The sequence below is a fragment of the Carcharodon carcharias genome, assembly GCF_017639515.1.
Source record: "Carcharodon carcharias isolate sCarCar2 chromosome 37 unlocalized genomic scaffold, sCarCar2.pri SUPER_37_unloc_1, whole genome shotgun sequence".
Classification (NCBI taxonomy): Eukaryota; Metazoa; Chordata; class Chondrichthyes; order Lamniformes; family Lamnidae; genus Carcharodon; species Carcharodon carcharias.
In genome coordinates, this window is record NW_024470758.1 from 1,292,281 (window position 1) to 1,308,458 (window position 16,178).

Consider the following 16,178-nt stretch of genomic DNA (forward strand, 5'->3'; position numbering starts at 1 on the left):
CCCCAGCATTGGTTGCCCGTCCCTAATTGCCCTCGAACTGAGTGGCTTGCCACACCATTTCAAGGCGGGGGGGGGGGTGGGGGGGGGAGGAAAGGGGGCGATTCAGAGTCAGTCGCGTGTGGGTCTGGAGTCACGTGTAGGCCCAGACCGGGTAAGGACGGCAGATTCCCTTCCCCTAAAGGGGGCATTAGTGAACCAGATGGGTTTTCTTTACAACAATCGATGATGGTCGCCATGATCACCATACCTGACTCCAACTTTATCATTCCAGATTAGTTGAATTTAAATTCTGCCAGCTGTCACCACTACCATCGAGAAGGACAAGGGCAGCAGACACATGGGGAACACCACCACCTGCAAGTTCCCATCCAAGTCACTCACCATCCTGACTTGGAAATATATCAGCCGTTCCTTCACTGTCGCTGGGTCAAAATCCTGGAACTCCCTCCCTAACAGCACTGTGGGTGTACCTACACCACAGGGACTGCAGCGGCTCAAGAAGGCGGCTCACCCCCACCTTCTCAAGGGGGCAATTAGGGATGGGCAATAAATGCTGGGCCCAGCCAGCGACGCCCACATCCTGGGAATGAATTTTAAAAACGAGAACCCTTGACCCCAGAGCATTAGCCCGGGCCTCAGGATTACTGGTCCAGTGACATTACCACAAAGCCAGTCACCCTGGGAGGGGGTAGTGACTCTTCAATCCCACCCCCACCACCACCACCACCACCCCCCCCACCCCCGCCAACCGTCGGCCCATGAGGAGGACACGTTTTAGCATCCAATTCCACCAAGGGAGGGGGCGCATGGGCCTGAATTCTTCCTAATTTTTAATTGTTGGCACACACGCCACCCCCACCCCCATCCCACTGGCCCAACTCTACCCCAGCCACGGGACAGAAGACAGCCGGGCCTATGATTCCAGGCTTGTGTGCAGCCTAAACCGTTTGAAACCAACTCGCCCACTCCCTACCCGCCCCCAGCAAAGCCCCCACAACTATTGTCCAACATCCAATCTCCCTTCCTTAGCATTTTTCTTCTGGTGTAGGCTGGGTCGAAATCCCCTGTTACTTGCCTTTGACGGCCTGCCCTGGATTCAGAGTCAGATAGCGTCACGACTTGAGGTTCAAAGGCCAGGAAGTGGCTTCGTTTCACGAGCAAAAGGGAAGTCGGTGGGAGCCTGACAAAGGTTATTAAGATTGTTAAAAGTGTCCCAACAGGGTTAGGGGAGGTGTTTCCACTGGCGAGTGAGGCCAAAACTCAGAGGCCGCTAATAAATCTAATCTTCAGGGGGAATTTCTTCACCCAGAGAGTGCGGTGAATGTGGAACTCGCAACCAGATGGGGGTGGGGACGTTGGGGGCAAGGCAAAACATCTCAACACCGAGGGAGCATGGCACCACCTCAAAAGCTTAGGGGAGGCCCCAGAGCAGATACCAATTTACATTTATATAGTGCCTTTAGCTTTTTGAAATGTCCTCAGATGCTGCACAGGATCAAAATCTGACCCCAAGCCATGTCAAGAGGTATTTAGGGACAGTTGACCCAAAGCTGGGTCAAAGAGGTCAGTTTTTTTAAGGAGTGTCTTAGAGGAAGAGAGAGAGGCGGAGAGGTTTGGGGAAGGAATTACAGAGCTTAGGGCCCCCCACCCCTCCCAAGGCAGCTGAAGGCACGGCCGCCAAGGTTGGAACGATGGGAATCGGGGGATGCTCGAGAGGCCGGAATTGGAGGAGCGCAGAGACCTCGGAGGGCTGGAGGAGAGTGCAGAGACAGGGAGTGAGGGGGTAGGGGTGAGGCCATGCTGCAGTTTGAGAACGAGGATGACGCATTTAAACTGAGACATGAGCTGGCCAGGGGCCAATGTAGGTTAGCAATCAAGCTGCAAGACAATGAGTCAACACAGTAGGTATTTTCCAAAGGGTTCTCTCTCTCTCTCCAACTCCTCCCCCTCTGTAGTCTACTATCAATAAACATTCGCACCCAGTTTCATCACTTCTTACTGTGGTCACCCCTCGGCGTACAATCTGTACACAATCTGGCAGGGCGGGTGGGGGTTTGGGAGTAGGGGATGTGGTTTACGATGGGGAGACGAGGGGTCAGAGGGCCTAAGAGTGCATCGTGCCAAGCGCAGTGACCTGGTGCTCAAGACCCCCACCCCAGCCTTCATATCGTGCAGAGCAAGCTCCAGCAAACATCAGAGGAGGTTAAGCCATCGGCACGCAGAATGTCGGCACCGCACCATGGCAAGAAAGGGCAGGGGTGGGGGAGTTGAGGGGGGGGGGGTGGGCGGGGTGGGGGAGTTCTCCCCTCCGGTGCCGATACAGAGCCCTCGGCCCACGCATCGCAGGTCATTGACGCGTCGCCCGTTTGTGGGGTCTTTGCTGTGCTCCAAAACACTGAAGTGGTGAGGGGCGCTACGGAAATGCAGGTTCCTGTTTTAATTTCTCCCCTCCGGGAACGGGGCCCATTTGAAGCCACACATTGGGACATACGTCAGAGCGGCTTCTGAGAAACAAAAATAGCCAAAGAATTTTCTCGAGCTTCCTGTTTGGCCACTCTCCTAATTTCCCAGATAACATCGTGATATGGAACACACAACAAAGAATGTTAACAAGCGACAATCACCCAGATAGATTACAACAGCAAAGTTGCCATTGCATTCAGGCATCCTGGATTCAACATACAGATAAATGGTAAACAATAGTGGACTAGGGAACCCACGCTGTTTACAGATCAACTATAATTGTTGGTGAAGTTTGAACTTTGTAGACAAAGAGATAGGGATGAGGAATGCCCTATTAAACACTCCCAGGGCAGGTACAGCGCAGGGTTAGACACAGAGTAAACCTCCCTCTACACTGTCCCCATCAAACACTCCCAGGACAGGTACAGCACAGGGTTAGATACAAAGTAAAGCTCCACCTACTCTGTCCCCTTCAAACTCTCCCAGGACAGGTACAGCACGGGGTTAGATACAGAGTAAAGCTCCACCTACTCTGTCCCCTTCAAACTCTCCCAGGACAGGTACAGCACGGGGTTAGATACAGAGTAAAGCTCCCTCTACACTGTCCCCATCAAACACTCCCAGGACAGGTACAGCACGGGGTTAGATACAGAGTAAATCTCCCGCTACACTGTCCCCATCAAACACTCCCAGGACAGGTACAGCACGGGGTTAGATACAGAGTAAAGCTCCCTCTACATGGCCTCCTTCAACACTCCCAGGACAGGTACAGCACAGGGTTAGATAGAGTAAAGCTCCCTCTACACCTCTTGTCCCATCAAATCCTTCTATCCTTTGCCTATGCCGATCCCTCTTTCTATCTATTCAATGTAATATTTCCGTCTTAACCACTAACACTCGGAATTAAACTCCACAGTTTCTCCTCTCTCCCATGTAGATAATTTCTGCGGGTTCCTGTAATAAATCTACCCTGGGGTGTCAGGGACAATATTTAACCCCAGCCAACAGCATCAGTAAAAACAGACGATCCAGATATGTTCTCATTGCTCTTTGTGGGAGCTTGCTGTGTACAATTTGGCCGCTGCACTTTCTACATCACAATGACCACACTTCAAAAATACTTCATTGGCCATGAAGCACTTTGGAGCATCATGGGGTTGTGAAACAGCACCACAGAAATTTAAGCTCCTTCAAGTGGAAGACACAGGAACAGGAGGAGGCCATTCAGCCCTTCGAGCCTGTTCCGAGTTTCAATGAGATCATGGCTGGCCTGTGACCAGCATCACTTGCCGTTTGCGGGGGAGAGTTTCCAAACTTCTCCTACCCTTTGTGTGTGGAAGTGTTTCCTAATCTCACTCCTGAAAGGTCTGGCTCTCATTTTTAGACTCTGCCCCCTCGTCCTAGACACTCCAACCAGTGGCAATAGTTTCTCTCTATCCACCCTACCTGTTACCTTTCACATCTTGAAAGCAAATCTCCCACATAACTTTCCAAATTCCAGGGACTACGACACCAGTTTGTGTAATCTCTCCTTGTAATTTAACCCTTGGAGTCCAGGTATCATTCTGGTAAATCTACACTGCGCTCCCTCCAACATCATTATATCCTTCCTAAGGTGCGGTGCCCACAGCTACGTCCAGTAACTCCAGGTATGGTCTAACCAGGGCTTTGTACAGCTGATGGGAACACATCACGAGAGACCAGATTCTCCACTCATTATGTCAGCTGGCTGGGATCCATTTTTTAAAATATACTCATTTAGGCTTCGCTGGCTGGGCCAGCATTTATTACCCATCCCTAATTGCCCCTTGAGAAAGTGGGGGCGAGCTGCCTTCTTGAACCGCTGCAGTCCATGTGGTGTAGGTACACCCACAGCACTGTTAGGGAGGGAGGTCCAGGATTTTGACCCAGCGACAGTGAAGGAACGGTCGATATATTTCCAAGTCAGGGTGGTGAATGGCTTGGAGGGGAACTTGCAGGTGGTGGTGTTCCCATGTGTCTGCTGCCCTTGTCCTTCTAGGTGGTGGTGGTCGTGCGTTTGGAAGGTGCTATCGAAGGAGCCTTGGTGAATTGCTGCAGTGCGTCTTGTAGATAGTACACACACTGCTGCTACTGTGCGTCGGTGGAGGAGGGAGTGAATGTTTGTGGATGTGGTGCCAATCAAGCAGGGCTGCTTTGTCCTGGATGGTGTCGAGCTTCTTGAGTGTTGTGGGAGCTGCATTCATCCAGGCAAGTGGGGAGTATTCCATCACACTCCTGACTTGTGCCTTGTAGATGGTGGACAGGCTTTGGGGAGTCAGGAGGTGAGTTACTCATTGCACGATTCCTAGCCTCTGACCTGCTTTTGTAGCCACAGTACTTGTCTAGTCCAGTTCAGTTTCTGGTCAATGGTAACCCCCAGGATGTTGATAGTGGGGGATTCAGTGATGGTATTGCCATTGAAGGTCAAGGAATGATGGTTGGATTCTTATTGGAGATGGTCATTGCCTGACACTTGTGTGGTGCGAATGTTACTTGTCACTTGTCAGCCCAAGCCTGGATATTGTCCAGGTCTTGCTGCATTTGGACATGGACTGCTTCAGCATCTGAGGAGTCGTGAATGGTGCTGAACATTGTGCAATCATCAGCGAACATCCCCACTTCTGACCTTATGATGGAAGGAAGGTCATTGATGAAGCAGCTGAAGATGGTTGGGCCGAGGACACTACCCTGAGGAACTCCTGCAGTGATGTCCTGGAGCTGAGATGACTGACCTCCAGCAACCACAACCATCTTCCTTTGTACTAGGTATGACTCCAACCAGCGGAGAGTTTTCTCCCTGATTCCCGTTGACTCCGGTTTTGCTAGGGCTCCTTGATGCCACACTCGGTCAAATGCGGCCTTGATGTCCAGGGCACTCACCTCGGGAGTTCAGCTCTTTTGTCCATGTTTAAACCAAGGCTGTAATGAGGTCAGGAGCTGAGTGGCCCTGGCGGAACCCAAACTGGGCATCAGTGAGCAGGTTATTGCCAAGCAAGAGCCCCTTGATAGCACTGTTGATGATCCCTTCCATTACTTTACTGATGATGGAGAGTAGACTGATGGGGCAGTAATTGGTAGGGTTGGATTTGTCCTGCTTTTTGTGTACAGGACATACCTGGGCAATTTTCCACATAGCCGGGTAGATGTCAGTGTTGTAGCTGTACTGGAACAATTTGGCTAGGGGGTGCGGCAAGTTCTGGAGCACGAGTCTTCAGTACTATTGCTGGAATATTGTCAGGGCCCATAGCCTTTGCAGTATCCAATACCTTCAGATGTTTCTTGATACCACATGGAGTGAATTGAATTGGCTGAAGACTGGCATCTGTGATGCTGGGGACCTCCGGAGGAGGCCAAGATGGATCATCCACTTGGCACTTCTGGCTGAGGATTGTAGCAAATGTTTCAGCCTTATTTTTTGCTTTGATGTGCTGGGCTCCTCCATCATTGAGGATGGGGATATTTGTGGAGCCTCCTCCTCCAGTGAGTTGCTTAATTGCCCACCACCATTCACCAGTTAGATCAGTTTTAATCAGTTACCTCCTGTGCCTCTCAAATTTCTGAACTCCCCACTGTAATTTTATCAGATGAGAAACAAAACCCACCATGGCCTAAAATGATCGCATTTTTATTGCTAAATTAAACTTCCTTCTTAAATGTAAATAAGCACCAAAATGAAGCTAAAGAATTTGCCATTAAAATAATCCAGGTTGAAATTGGATCAGACCCAAACTCAAATTTGTCCAGATAAAAGCAAAAATTTGTCCAGGTCGTTTAAAGCAACATAGAATCACACAAGGCAGGAGTTCATTCGGCCCATCATGCCTGTGCTAGCTTATTGAAAGAGCTATTCAATTAATTCCATTCCGCTCCTGCTCTTTCATAGCATGGCAAATTTTTCCCCTCAAGTGTTTATCCAATTTCCCTTTGGAAAGTTCCTATTGAATCTGCTTCCGCCGCCCTTTCAAGCAGCGCATTCCAGATCACAACAACTCGCTGCATATAAAAAAAAATTCTCCTCATTTCCCCCTCTGGTTCTTTTACCGATTCTCTTCAATCTGCGTCCCCTCTGGTTACCGATCCTCCTGCCACTGGGAACAGTCTCTCCTTAGTTACTCTGTCCAAACCCCTCATGATTTCGGACGCCTCGATTAAACCTCCCCCTTAACCTTCTCTGCTTTGAGGAGAACAATCCCGGCTTCTCCAGTCTCTCTGCGTGAACTGAAGCACCAGAACTACTTTGGTAAGTCTCCCCGCAGCCAATCGAGTGTGGACAGACCCAGACCTTGAGGTGAAAGGCCGCAACCTTTATGATCCACGATCACCCAATTTCACCTCTCACCCAGCAACCCTGATTGGCCCTAAACTTCATGTCTCTGCACAGTGGCCCTGCTCATTGTGGGGTCAGTAGGCTGATGTGGAACGCCTCCAATTGGTCGTTCAACAGCCAACGTCTAAGAGGGACGGCGTATGGTTGCTGCTATGTTTTTTTTCGTACAAAGTGAAGATCAAGGGTCTTCAACTCTGGCTGAATGTATTCCTTGCCCTCACACTCATGCCTTGGTCACCCATGCCCATCTTCACAGTGCTTCCGACTTCCCACACCTTCATTTGAGAGGAGGTGCTTCCTTACATGACCCCTGAACGACCTGTGTCCGATCTTAAGGTGACGTCCCCTTGTCCTGGACTCCCATCAGCAGAAAAGATGTCTCTTTCTCTCTCTCTCTCTCCCCCCAACACTCTCCCCCACACACAGGGGGAGACAGCGGCGTAATGGTAATATCACTAGTCACCTGGAGGCCCAGGCTAATATCCTGGGCACACGGGCACAAATCTACCCGTGGCAGCTGGTGGAATTTGAGTTCAATTAATAAATCTGGAATTATAAAGGCAGTCCCAGTAATGTTGATCATGACAACTATTATCAATTGTAAAAACCCATCAGGTTCACTAGGGAAGGCAATCTGCTGCCCTTACCTGGTCTGGCCTACGTGTGACTCTAGACCCTCACAGCAATGTGATTGACTCTGAAATGGCATAACAAAGCCACTCAGGTCAAGGGCAATTAGGGATGGGCAACAAGTACTGGCCTTGCCAGCAATGCCCACATCCCATTCCAGTCCCCCTTGCTTCTTTCGTCTTGTTGTACCTGACCAATAGTTTTTATGGAGTTTTGTTCAGCATCTGGGCACGTGTGTGCGCACACATGCATACACACACACACACTCACATACACACGCACACACACTCATACACACACATGTACACACACACACACACACACATACACACGCACACACACTCATACACACACATGTACACACACACACTCACATACACACGCACACACACTCATACACACACATGTACACACACACACACACACTCACATACACACGCACACACACTCATACACACACATGTACACACACACACTCACATACACACGCACACACACTCATACACACACATGTACACACACACACACACACTCACATACACACGCACACACACACGCGTCCCCTGTGGTGGGCAGGGAGGCTAAGCTGATGCTTCCACTGCCGACCACGCCGATCATCCACCCCCTACCCACCTCTTCCCCCCCCCTCCTCCCACCCACCTCCACTGGAGTCCATTGTCAAGGATTTTGTTTCCAGTTCAAAATTTATGGATTATTTTCAAGTGCTGGACAAGGAGGCATCTTCATATCACTCTTGGCAAGTGGTCAATGCCCCCCCAAGCTCCCCCCGAAACCCTCCCAATTGCTCAGAAGGGGTTCGGTGAGACTCATTGTGATGTGATGTCTTTTCTCTTCGTCCCTGCCACCCCCTCCCCCCCTCACAGACTAAATCGTGGAAGACCTTTTTCACTGTGGTGCACTGGACCCGCCGAAGACCAAACTCATGGGTCCAACTCGCAGGGCATGAAGGTGAGAGCAGGGGCTGAACTTCTGCTGGTCTCGTGTCGTGGGGGGAGGGGGTTGCATGTTTTCGATATATATATATATATATACCTGTGTGTTGTATGTGTAGGTGTTGGATCTATGCATTATATGTGTGGGTGTTATGTGTGACGAGTGTTGTCTGTGCATGTTGTATGTGTGATACGTTGTGTGTATGCACGTGCACACACGTGCACTTGTGTTTTACATACATGATAATATGCTGCATACATCTTGTATGCAAGCGTTATGTGTAGCATGTTGTATGTACACATTGTGCATGTGTTGTCTACATGCTGTATGTACGTTTGTTGAGTGTGTGTGTATCCACGTGTTACGTCTTGTGTGTTTCGTGTGAGCTTGTGTATAGTACGTACAAGTTGAGTTGTGTGCACATATTGTACGTACGTGTTATGTGTTGTCTGTGCGTGTGCGTGTTGTAGGTACATGTTATGTATTGTGTGCATGCTAAATACATGAACATCAGTTAGCACAGGATTGGACTTACTTGAGTGAGGTATCAAGAGGCAAATGGATTCCACCCCACCCCCACTAAACTGAGGAAAAGGGGAGTATGAAGGAGCTGGCAGAGATATCAGTGGTACTATTAAAGGATAACAACACCCTAAGACACCCATTAAGCCCTCCTCTTGACCGTTCAGCAGTGGGGGTGTGAGCTCTCAAATCAGCCCCAGGCGTTAATCCTTGGGAAGAGATGGTCATGCAACTCCTTGGGCGCAGTGGGATTCTCCAAGGGAGAGAGCTCGGGACAGGGGTTTCCAAGAGGCTGAAGGATACATGATTGGGAGGGTCCATGGGGGCTGAGAGAGACAGAGAACGTTCCAGTGGGGTGCGGTGGTTGGGTGTGCGGATTGGAAAGATCGAGCCAGCCTTGGTGAAGATTAGGCGAGGGGAGCCATGCAGAGAGGCACCAATAACTGACCCCTGCCCCAGCCGTCCCTCCCCCTCCCCCGTACCCCCACAGTCACCCTACCCAGGTTAATAGATACCTGGAATACAGCTTTCAGCAGGGTGGGGTAAGTGGATGTGTCTGGAAGGGTGGGTACGGAGGGAATGTTGTTGGTGTAGGTGAAAGATATTATCCAAGGTTGCAACAGTACGTCAACCTGAGGCCGGTGGGGTGGGGGTCAGAGGTTAATCCAGGGTTGATATTTGGATAAATATTGGCCAGGGCTCCCCTGCTCTGCTTCTTTGGAATTCTGTACCCCAGGAAGCTGTGGACACTCAGTCATTGAGTTTATTCAAGGCTGAGATTGAAAGATTTTTTAGGCACTAAGGGAATCGTGGGGTGGAGCGGGCAAGTGGAGTTGAGGTAGATCAGCCATGATTGACGATGGAGCAAGGCTTGAGGGGGCAAATGGCCTTCTCCAGCTCCTACTTCTAATGTTCTCATGTCCTGACCAATACTTATCCATCAAGCAACACCACTAGCAACAGATGATCTGGAAGGGAGTGTGAGAGAGGGAGAGAAGTCGAGGTAACGTACAGTGGTTCCTCAGTCCATGGCCTGTGGACCCGGGAGGTCCTTGGCCCTCCATTATTGCGAGTGTCACTTTGGTGCCTCACCACACACTCCTGTTCAGCCAGTGTTCAGTACAAGTAGGATCCTCCGCAGAATAAAGACAAGTAGGCAGGAAGGGGAACACTGGGTTAGAAAGAGCCTTGACATTGCGATGGGCACAACTACACTGCCCACTAGAGGTGAGTGAGAGGGTCTCTTGACACTCATTTATTAAATTGAACACCCTGGACTGGAGCATGATGCCACCTCAGGAACCCCAATGCCCTTTAACAGTGCTGCAAGGATCAGTGCTGGGACCTCAGAAATTCACAATCTATGTTAATAGCTGAGGTGAAGAGGCAGAGAGCAAGGTATCCAAGTTTGCTGCTGATACCAGACTAGGTGGGTAGGTAAGCTGTGAGGAGGACACAAAGAGGCTGCAAAGAGATACGGACAGGTGGAGTGAGTGGGTGACAAGGTGGCGGACGGAGCATACTGTGGGGAGGTGTGAGGTTATTTACTTTGATCGGAAGAATAGAAAAGCAGAATTTTTTTTAAAGGCGTGAGGCTTGTAAATGTTGATGGACTTGGGTGTGCCCGTACAGGGAGCACAAAGTTATCCTGCAGGTACAGCCAGCAATTAGGAAGGCAAATGGCATGTTGGCCTTTACTGCAAGGGGATTGGAGTATAAGAATAAGGAAGCCTTGTTACAGTTGTACAGGGTTTTGGTGGGACCACATCTGGAACACTGTGTGCAGTTTTGGTCTCCACATTTAAGGAAGGATAGACTTGTACTGGAGACGGTACAGTGAAGGTTCACTAGATTGGTCCCTGGGATGAGGGGGTTGTCCTATGATGAGAGGCTGAATAAATTGGGTTTATATTCTCTGGAGTTTAGAAGAATGAGAGGCGATCTCATTGAAACCTGTAAAATTCTGAAGAGGGTTGTGACAGGGTGGACGCTGAGAGATTGTTTCCACTGGTCGGGGGAATCTAAAACACGGGGGGGCCCAGTCTCAGGATAAGGTGAGGAGAAATTTCTTCACTCAGAGGTTTGTGAATCTTTGGAATTCTCTACCCCAGAGGGTTGTGGATACTCCAGTGTTGAATACATTTAAGGCTGGGACAGACAGATCTTTGGTGTCTCGGGGAATCAAGGGTTATGGGGAGCGGGAGGGAAAATGAAGTTGAGGTAGGAGATCAGCCGTGATCGTACTGAATGGCAGAGCAGGCTCGATAGGCTGAATAGTATTCTCCTGCTTCTATTCCTTACATAATAGCCTATTTCACTCACTCGCTCCACCTCTGAACTTAGACAGTGGGGATACTCGAGCCAGGTAATAGTGCAGTTATGCCAGTCGGCTGGTGTTGCATTATATATAGGAACATGAGGAGGCCATTCAACCCCTCGAGCCTGCTCCACCATCCAGTTAGATCACAGCTGAGCTGTACATTACATGACCTTTGCTTCATTTCCCATGGTTGGCCTCAGCCATGGTTGTCTCCTAGCTCTCTGACTCCTGTGCCGGGAGGTTACGGGCCTGAGGATCTCTCCTGAGACTTGAGCCCCGTAGGCCAGCGCCGGTACGGAGTGAGTGCCGCACTGTCAGCGGTGCCGTCTTTTCAGATGAGGCATTAAACTGAGGCCCCGTCTGCCCACTCGAGGTGGGTGTGAAAGATCCGAAGGCCACTATTGGGAGAAGAGTTGGGGGGGAGCGGTTGTGGGGTTGTGGGGTGGGGGGGGGGGGAGGGAGTTCTCCCCCGTGTCCTGGGACCAATATTAATCCTCAGTCAACGTCACACAAAAAAAAACAGACGGCGCTGGTCGTTCTCACGTTGCTGTTTGTGGGATCTTGCTGTGCGCCACTCAGCTGCCACGTTTCCTGCGTTAACCTGGGGCCCGCGCTTCGGAAGGAAGAGGCGCTACGCAAAATACATGTCTACCTTTCCTCGAGGGCCCTCAGTCAGACCTTGCCTTCGGGGAGCGAGCCTCGTTGTCCTCACCCCGCCTTCGACTCTAGGTGAACTCCCCCCTTTACCGCTTCTCCTTTTTTTTTTCTGTCTCTCCTCACCGCCAGGTCACTTCCGCCCCAGCGAAGCCGGCTACATCCTGAAGAAATTCAGCGTGAACGAGAGCCGGTGCCTGGAGCGGCTCATGGACGACGTTCTCAAGCCCTACGTGCCAGCGTACTACGGAGTGGTGGAGAAGGACGGCGAGCAGTTCATTCAGATGGAGGATCTCCTGATGGGGCTCAGCCTGCCCTGCATCATGGACTGCAAAATGGGCACACGGTGAGCTCGAGGGGCGCCTCGGCACACGGCTGCAGCTCCTCTGGTTTGGGGGTGAAGGGGGTTATTCTGGAACGCTGGCACGCCAGGTGGGAACAAGAGGACACCATTCAACCCCCCTCCCACCTTAATCCTGTTACATAGAAACAGGAGGAGGCCATTCAGCCCCCACCTTAATCCTGTTACATAGAAACAGGAGGAGGCCATTCAGCCCCCACCTTAATCCTGTTACATAGAAACAGGAGGAGGCCATTCAGTCCCCCCTTAATCCTGTTACATAGAAACAGGAGGAGGCCATTCAGTCCCCCCTTAATCCTGTTACATAGAAACAGGAGGAGGCCATTCAGCCCCCCTTAATCCTGTTACATAGAAACAGGAGGAGGCCATTCAGCCCCCACCTTAATCCTGTTATATAGAAACAGGAGGAGGCCATTCAGCTCCCCCCCCTTAATCCTGTTACATAGAAACAGGAGGAGGCCATTCAGCTCCCCCCCCCTTAATCCTGTTATATAGAAACAGGAGGAGGCCATTCAGCTCCCCCCCCCTTAATCCTGTTACATAGAAACAGGAGGAGGCCATTCAGCTCCCCCCTTAATCCTGTTACACAGAAACAGGAGGAGGCTATTCAGCCCCCCCTCAATCCTATTACATAGGAACAGGAGGAGGCCATTCAGCCCCCCCTTAATCCTGTTACACAGAAACAGGAGGAGGCTATTCAGCACCCCCCCCCCCTTAATCCTGTTTCATAAAAACAGGAGGAGGCCTTTCAGCCCCTCAAGCCTGATACGCAGGAACAGGAGGAGGCCATTCAGCCCCTCCAGCCTGTTACACAGGAACAGGGGGAGGCCATTCAGCCCCTCGAGTCTCATACACAGGAACAGGAGGCCATTTAAGGAAGCCTGTTACTGAGGCGAGAGCTGCACTGTCGGAGCATCAATAGTGAGAGAGTGCTGCACTGTCAGAGGTGCATCTTTCACATGAGATGTTATGCTGAAGCCCCATCTGCCCTCTTAGGTGGATGTAAAAGATCCTAGGTGTCCTGGGGCCAATACTTATCCCTCGACTGACATGACTAAAACGGGTGACCTGAGTCATTAATCCCCCCACTGTTTGTGGCATCTTGCTGCGTGCAAATTGGCAGCCAACCTTTCCTACATTTCAACCCCGACTACACTTCAAAACTACTTTACTGGCTTCTGGAATCCCAACAACGGGATCCACAGCCTGGCACCCTCATGAGCAGGACAGATATTGGACAAAAAAAAACAAATCAAGCTACATGAGAGTTCGGATGTGTTTATTAAGATTAGGTTGAGGGTTATCCCTCCTTTACCAATGGACTGTTCCGCTGATGTCTGTGGCTGACTCTGATTCCCATTGATTCATAGCTGTGATGTCATCAATTGGAACAGTTTACCTGAGAATGAGCAGTTGTGGTGGCGGGGGGGCGTTGTGGTGTGTGCAGGGAAACGAACATAAAGTTGGTGGTTGTGAGCGGCAAATGCAGGTTATAAAGGCCTTTTAGCCAGGGCCGGGTGGGGGGGCTGGGTCCTCCACCTCCGTTCGCCTCAAGGCCTTAGGCTCTGCTGATTTCCACAACAGGCTTGGTTTCCGAGAATCCCTCTTGACATGAGGGACACGAGAAAACTAAGGGTGCCTCATGGGCCTGGAAGGCGCAAAAAATTGCTCACAGCAGGGGTAGGTCAAATTGCAGTGTAACTACAGCACAAAAACAGGTCATTCGGCCCGACTGGCCTCTGCTAGCACCCGCCCCTGTCCCCCTCCCAGTCCTGTACTTGAAGTCCCCATTACTTTGTTTTCATAAGAGTCGGTCACCCTGACTATTCACCTCAACCACTCCCCTGTGGGAGCAAGTTCCACATTCTCCCCCATCTCTGGGCGCAGAAGTTTCTCCTGAATTCCCGACTGGATTTATTAGTGACTGTCCTATATTTGTGAACCCGAGCTCTGGTTTCCCCAACGCCCCCCCCCCACCAATTAGCCCCCAAACCCATGCCACAAGTGGAAATACCTCCTCATATACTCCGCCAGACCCAATAAGGTTAAGGACCTCGATCAGGTCAACCCTTGACCTTCCGATTTCCGCAGGAGAGGGGCACGGCTTTGTTCACCCCCTCTCTGAGAGTTTGCATTCCTCTCAGTTCTGGCGACACGCGCCTCAATCTCCTTGTTCTGATGCGCAGAGGCCAGCTGAGAACCAAGATAGAACTAATGCGACTTCGCACCTTTCAATGCATTCCTCCCCGCACATACATCGCTTCCTCTTGCAACAGCCAAAGTCAAAAGGCTGGGCGGTGAGGGAGGACATGCTATCGCACTGGAGCTCCCCCAGTGAGTGACTCAGCCAGATTCAACAGCCCAGAGCGAGAGAGAAAGAGAGGGAGAGAGAGCGAGCGCCAAGTCCCCACTTGGGATTCCCAGGGAACTCAGCCAATCTCAGAGTCTGGCTCGGAGCCCACTGCTCCAAGAGGAGAAAGCTCGGGCCAAAGCCTTCTTTCTGCATCGATGGGAACTGGCACGGCCCAGTCAGCAGGGTATGCCAAAACAGCGAAGTCTGAAAGCTCCCAACGCTGCCCCATCCAATGAAAACATCCGGTTGATCCAAGTGTTTCTATTGGGGGAGTCACGGGGAGGTCAGTCATCATAGGATGATGCAGCACCAGAGGCAGCCATTCAACCCAACGTGCCTGTGCCAGCCCTTTGAGAGAGCTGTCCGAGTGGACCCGCGCCCCCTCAGCTCCTTCCCCCGCACCTGGCAAATATTTTTCCCTTACAAGTAGTTATCCAGTTCCCCTTTTGAAAGTCGCAATTATATTTGTCCACCTACAGTCCCTGCGAAAGACTTGCACCTTCACAAGGACCATTCCGCCTGGATAGGCGTCGCTGGACCTCTCCTCGTTGGAGACCCTCCTTAAAACCTGCCTCTTTAGCCCAGCTTTTAGCATTTTGTGCTGGGGACCCAAGTCCCCACGCAGACCTGCCCCCATTTCCCCCCGACCCCCGCCACACACAAATGGGAATCAAGCTCAAAGGGTGAGTACTGAGGGAGTGCTGCACTGTCGGAGGGTCAGTACTGAGGGAGTGCTGCCCTGTCGGAGGGTCAGTACTGAGGGAGTGCTGCACTGTCGGAGGGTCAGTACTGAGGGAGTGCTGCACTGTTGGAGGGTCAGTACTGAGGGAGTGCAGCACTGTCAGAGAGTCAGTACTGAGGGAGTGCTGCACTGTCGGAGGGTCAGTACTGAAGGAGTGCTGCCCTGTTGGAGGGTCAGTACTGAGGGAGTGCTGCACTGTTGGAGAGTCAGTACTGAGGGAGCGCTGCACTGTTGAAGGGTCAGTACTGAGGGAGCCCTGCACTGTCAGAGGGTCAGTACTGAGGGAGTGCTGCACTGTCAGAGGGTCAGTACTGAGGGGGTACTGCACTGTCGGAGGGTCAGTACTGAGGGAGTGCTGCACTGTCAGAGGGTCAGTACTGAGGGGGTGCTGCACTGTCAGAGGGTCAGTACTGAGGGGGTGCTGCACTGTCAGAAGGTCAGTACTGAGGGAGTGCTGCACTGTCGGAGGGTCAGTACTGAGGGAGTATTGCACTGTCAGAGGGTCAGTACTGAGGGAGTGCTGCATTGTCGGAGGGTCAGTACTGAGGGGGTGCTGCACTGTCAGAGGGTCAGTACTGAGGGAGTGCTGCACAGTCAGAGTTGTCTTTCAGAACAGACATTAAACCAAAATCCCGTCTTCTCCCTCAGGTGGGTGCAAATGATCCCGTGGGCCAACGTCGCAAATTGAGCAGGGGGAGCTCTCGCTGGGGTCCTGAGGCCAATATTTACCCCTCAATCAAGATCAGTAAAAAAATATAATAATAATGGGGATCAGCATCATGTTGTCCTTTGTGGGATCTTGCTGTGCAGAAATTGGTTCCCAATTTTTCT

General features: G+C 51.2%; 1 protein-coding gene across 1 annotated transcript in view; it reads left to right on the forward strand.

Moving 5' to 3' along the window:
• Nucleotides 1-16,178, forward strand: part of LOC121274587 (inositol-trisphosphate 3-kinase B-like) — a 51,367-nt gene that overhangs the window by 26,105 nt on the left and 9,084 nt on the right. The window contains exons 2-3 of the mRNA XM_041181918.1: nt 8,326-8,410; nt 12,024-12,237. Of these exons, the coding sequence (XP_041037852.1) occupies nt 8,326-8,410; nt 12,024-12,237 (299 nt within the window). The remainder of the gene's footprint in view (nt 1-8,325; nt 8,411-12,023; nt 12,238-16,178) is intronic.